The sequence below is a fragment of the Microtus ochrogaster genome, chromosome 18 (genome assembly GCF_000317375.1).
Source record: "Microtus ochrogaster isolate Prairie Vole_2 chromosome 18, MicOch1.0, whole genome shotgun sequence".
Taxonomy (NCBI): Eukaryota; Metazoa; Chordata; class Mammalia; order Rodentia; family Cricetidae; genus Microtus; species Microtus ochrogaster.
This window is the reverse complement of record NC_022020.1, coordinates 53,042,616-53,048,098: the sequence shown is the minus strand read 5'-3', so window position 1 is coordinate 53,048,098 and position 5,483 is coordinate 53,042,616. Positions and strand designations below refer to the sequence as shown.

At 46.9% G+C, this 5,483-nt stretch overlaps 1 protein-coding gene across 2 annotated transcripts in view; it reads right to left on the bottom strand.

Annotated features, from left to right (window-relative positions):
- Seh1l (SEH1 like nucleoporin) overlaps positions 1–4,940 on the bottom strand; it is a 22,002-nt gene extending 17,062 nt beyond the window's left edge. Inside the window, exons 1-2 of one of the 2 annotated variants that reach the window (XM_005356234.3) lie at positions 4,524–4,940; positions 1,452–1,502 (exon numbers count right to left, since the gene is read on the bottom strand). In XM_005356234.3, the coding sequence (XP_005356291.1) occupies positions 1,452–1,502; positions 4,524–4,634 (162 nt within the window). In that variant the 5' untranslated portion in view covers positions 4,635–4,940. The remainder of the gene's footprint in view (positions 1–1,451; positions 1,503–4,523) is intronic. The other variant, XM_005356233.3, reaches the window with a different exon arrangement.
- Positions 4,941–5,483: the final 543 nt, after the last annotated feature.

Sequence of the window (5,483 nt, the reverse complement as noted above, 5' to 3'; positions counted from 1 at the left end):
AAAAAAAAAAAAAAAAAAAAAAAAAAACACAAGATATATTGAAGCAGTAGTGGCTAAGATATTGTAGAAGAGATCAACCACTTTCTGATTGAATTTAAGGCCCACTCCATAAAACAGAACTCATACCTGACTCTGCCAAAATGGCCAAGAACCTGTGACTAGGTACGTCACCTACTATTTTTTGATAAACGAACATAGTAATAAAATGGCTCCTAATGATGTACTGCTATACCCATAGATGCTCAACTCACATCAGAGAAGCTGTTTCCTGCAGTAGATGGGAATTAACACATCAAAAGGACCACAATTGGACAATGAGCAGAGTGATAGACTTTGAAACACTCAGTCCTTAACAGGCTCAGGGATCTCTGCAGAAGAGAAGGTGAGAAGACTTTACGAGCCAGAGGCAATGGAAACAGTGTCTCCCAGAACAAAAGGGCTGATGTTCAAACTCAGGGACACTCTGGCTGCACACAACAGGGCCTGCACAGGTTCAAGCCAGGGGGTCCCAGGGCTGAAAGGGGAGACTGGACACAGAGTAGCACCCTAACCAAGAAGCTACCTGCAGTTGGTACCTGTCAGCAAAGGAAAAACCCAGTTTTCTCCAATGGAGTCTCACTGGGTCTATCAACCACACCTCAGGGCAGGCCCACACCCAGGAGCAGTTGGCCAACACAAAAAGACCTCAGTGGTAATTTTGTGGGGTTTTGTTTCACTTTGCTTTCGTTTGATGTTCTTATGGTCTTCTGCTTGTTTTTTGTTTCATTTTTGTGGTTTTTTAAGTATTTTTTGTGACGGGGTTGTTTTTGTTTTTTGTTTTTAAATATATTTATTTATTATGTATACAATATTCTGTCTGTGTGTCTGCCTGCAGGCCAGAAGAGGGCACCAGACGTCATTACAGATGGTTGTGAGCCACCATGTGGTTGCTGGGAATTGAACTCAGGACCTTTGGAAGAGCAGGCAATGCTCTTAACCACTGAGCCATCTCACCAGCCCTGTTTTTGTTTCTTGATTTGTGTTTGTTTTTGTTTAACAGAGAAAGAGTATAAATTTGGGACTAATGAGAGGAGGGAAAAAACATGAAATATGCTGAAATCCTAGTAGTGGTTAAAGAATGCTACAAAAAATACTATTTTTACAGTCTTTAGTTTTGAGACAGGGTCTCACTCTGTAATCCAGGCTCGCCTCTAATTCATGGCAATCTCCTGCCTCAGCCCCCCCCCCCCAAAGCATTGGGATCCCATACCTGGGCACACCTACAAACTTTCTTATTCTCAAATTTCCTATTGCCTTAATAATAAAGTCATAATTTAATAAACCAGAAGCTATCTTTCCAGGAAAGAACAGCATATCAATTTTATCATTTTCTTGAAGCTGAACACCAAGTAATTAATACTAAAATAGCAAACATTTAAATTTTCTCAAACCATGTAAAAATAAAAACTAACCTTCCAACTAGCAGTGCAATGCCAATCTCCGCTTTCACTTTTATCCCAGACCTATAAAAAAAAAAAAAAAGGCAAATGAATATAAGCACAAGGAAAACATCAACGCCAACGCCACAGGAAGCAGCAGAAGGAAGCATTCACTCCCTAAGCCAATGTTCACTGGAAATCGTGTGCACAACACTGGGCTGAGCACTAAGGCATCCAAGAGCGCTAATAGGTAGTTAACAAATTCCCACCCCCAGCCGGTTTTTTGTTTGTTTGGTACTGCCATCCATTGGTGATGTACTGATACTGAAGGCTAAGCCCAGGGTCTTGTGCCTGCTAAGTGTGATGTGAAGGTGGAGCTGAGCCATACCCCCAATCATGCTTTAGGAAGTAACGTTTGACTACTGAAACACTGTTCACAGCAGTTTAGGTTCCTGAATCTGGTGGATCATTTAGTGTGTATCTCTGTTTAAAGACATCTTATAAGTTGACATAAACTGTCAAATCGTCAGCATGGCAATCATTCCTGAAGGGCGAATATCACACACTGCTAAGGCAGAAGACAACTCTAGAAAGCATTTCAGCATTGCCCCTGAAAATCATTTTCAGCTGTGAACTCACCAACACAAGGACAAAATAAGTGTACAAACTGTGGCACTGAGTGGACTGTGAACAAGATTTGTTTATAGTAATAGCCAAATGCAAAGACAGCTGTGCTGTTCCAGCTCAGCTAGGAAGATGCAACCAGGAGCCCTAGGCAGATAGGGATGGGGAGTTATTGGACACAGTGTCGATTAAGAATAATGAGACTATTCTGCAGACAGATGGCCATCCCACATTTTTGTAAATGCCTGAGAAAGCACAGTGGGGCCAGACATGGTGGCACACACCTTTAAATCAACTCTTGGGAGGCAGAGGCAAGTAGATCTCAGTTCCAGGCCAGCATAGTCTACATTACGAGTTCCAGACCAGCTTGGAGGGAAAGGAGGAGCACAGTGGGTTTTCAGTTTGAGGTAACAAATTAAATTTAATAGGAAAAAAAATGATGCATATTAATTTGTTATTCTGTTTTTCATTTTTTCTAGGGGAAAAAAATGCCATCCCAAGACAGAGGGACACTTGACATTTGCTAAGCCTATTTTTTTTTTACATCACTGTTAATACTAATAAGTTATTTTAGTTCTTTTTGTAGTCAGACATGGTCTATAATCCCAACACTTGGAAAACTGAAGGAGGAAGATTGACTGAGCTACACATATAGCAAGACTTTGTATCAAAAATGCCTGGGATACAGAGCATGATCTTGTAACAAAACAAAACAAAAAAACAAAAAAACAAAAAAAAAAAAAGACGGGTGGTTGGTGATACATGTCTTTAACCCCAGAAGAGGATTAATTTAATTAACTTAATATCAGGAGGCACTGTTGGGTTCTCCCTTCCACCTGAAGAAGGACTGGCAGACAACCTGACCACCAACCCTCTGAAACTATTCCACGACTGGGACTGACCACCCCATGAAGGCAGGGCTCCAGCATGGCTCTTTTTTACAATAACGAGCCTTAGGAACTCTCAATGACCATTTCCGACAATCAGGAGCCAAGTCAACCTGCTATAACAGATGCTAAAGGTTCATGGTTGTGGTTCATAGACCCCATTCTCTGGTGTATAAGCAGGCTGCTGAGGCTCACTAAGTCAGTCAGCTGGAGGTCACTCTCCTGTCCCATCTCTCCTTGTGCGACAACATTATGCCTAATAAAAAGGCTTCCCAGATGGTCATTTCTTTTTTTTTTTTCTTTTCTTTTCTTCGAGACAGGGTTTCTCTGTAGCTTTGGAGCCTGTCCTGAAACTAGCTTTTGTAGATCAGGTTGGTCTCGAACTCACAAAGATCCTCCTGCCTCTGCCTCCCGAGTGCTGGGATTAAAGGCGTGCACCACCACTGCCCGGCTTCAGATGGTTATTTCTTGCCTACTTTCAGTAGCACGGGCAAAAGTGGTAACAAAAAAATCATCATCAGGGACAGCAGAGGCAGCACTGATTAGTAGTCCAGCGACCAAGCTGTGAAAGCGGCAAAGCAGTTTGGTGGCTTGACAGCTGAAGCAGCCCCTTCGCTGACTGTCTTTACATGTAAGTTTTGCGTGCAAAACTACTTTCTCTCCCAGTATTGCTACATTATCTTAGTTTAAACACCATTTCTAAGGACTTAACTGATGTCCGTTACCTGTAACCAGCTGTACTCATCGGACAATAGTTGGCTCAGCCCTTAAAGGGACCCGGGTTCGGGTCTCCCAGCAAGATGGATCACAACCTTCAGTCCAAGGGATCAGACACTAGGCGGTGCACATACCTACACGCACGCAAATTAATCTTTAAAATTGAAGGGTTGGAGGAGTGGAGCCGTGCCTGGCGGCGCACATCTCTAATCACAACACTCCCGGCAGAGGCAGGTACAATACCGGGGCTACAGAACTGAGATCCTGTCTCCAAACAATAATATATCGTATCATATTCAACGGACACTCGTTATAATGATCTTCGGAGACCACGGGAGCATGAACAAGGGTAAAAATGTCAGGTTTTCGGCTAATCGGAGTTCATGCTTGGTAACCCCAAAGTGGCTGAAGCTGAGACTGCAGGACTGAGACAGTCTCCAAAAACGAAGAACACAACTGCGTTGTGTGTATTTCCCCTTCATGGGAATCCAATCAGGGAAGCGTCCCAGCCAACACAGGCGAGGAGGCCCACAGAACTGAGACACACACACACGGCCAAAGGGAAAAGACATCCCCACGATGATCCACCACAGTCGCGGCCCACCAGGTTCCACGTCGGAAACTCGGCGCGCGCGTGCGCTCAGTGCCCGGAGGCCGGGAGTCCTCCCGCGCAGGCGCGACAGAGGGAGAGCACCGCGAGCGCGGGCGGCCGTGACCCCACAATCCGCCGGCGGGGAGGGCTCTCGCCGCTTCCGGGGCGGCGGCGTCCGTGGCCGCGGGTCGCGTGCGTCTCGGTCGGATCTGCTCCAGTCCTCGGCGCCTCCGTCCTTCCCTCCCTCCGTCCCCGGCCCTGAGCAGCCAAGCGCCCCGCACGCACCTTGACGCTCTGATCGCTGGAGCAGGTGGCCATCCGGCGCCCGTGAAAGTCGAAAGACACATCGTGGATGAGGTCCTTGTGGTCCGCCGCGATGCTGCGCGCCACAAACATGGCCGCCGCCGTCTGCCCGGCCCGCCTTCTGCCCGGCCCGCCTCCGAGAGGGCGGCGGTGGGGCCAGCAGCCCCCGGACCGCCGCCGAGGCGCGTACGGTACGTCGGCCCGCGTCGGCCCGGCGCGCCACGCCCCGAGAGACACGCCCTGCGCGGGCGGAGCCTGTGCCCAAACCTCGCTGCAGCAGCCAGGGAAGCTGGGGATGCTGGAGGACGGAAAAGTGAAAACCCTTCCGGGGTCAACTGCAGGTGTCTGCCTGTAAACACGTGATCGGTGCACCGGGCAAGTAGAGACTCCCGCTGCAGATTTGAACCTGGAGTTCAGCCGCGTCACTAGAGCTTCCCAGGAAGGATGGAGACGCCCAAAGATGTGGCTTAGAGAGTCCCACTCAGCGAGCACGAGGTGACGCCGGAAGGATGGAGTTGAGACGAAGAGATTGGAGGACCTGAGAAACAGTGGTCAGTCCTGAGAGATCTCACAGGGTCAGCCAAACCAGAATGAGGAAATAGAAGTTAAGTCACCTAGAGAAATTGCAAGACCCAAAATGATGTTCAGTATTTATTTGCACGGAGCCAGTCTTTAATGGAGAAGTAAGTGAAATAAAAAATAGCTTGCAGAGAGAAACCTATGATGGAAAATGCTCAAATCAGGAGATTCAGACAAATCTAGGAAGTGATGGAACATTCTTTGTACCAAGGTTTTAGGTGGGAGGTTGGTTGTCATCTTTAATTCCCATGGAATATAACGTCTGCTTCTGGCTTCCATGGGCACGGGAATCATATGGTGCACATGCATGGATACAGGTGAAACATGTATGTAAACAAAAATAAACATTTAAAAAGAATGACA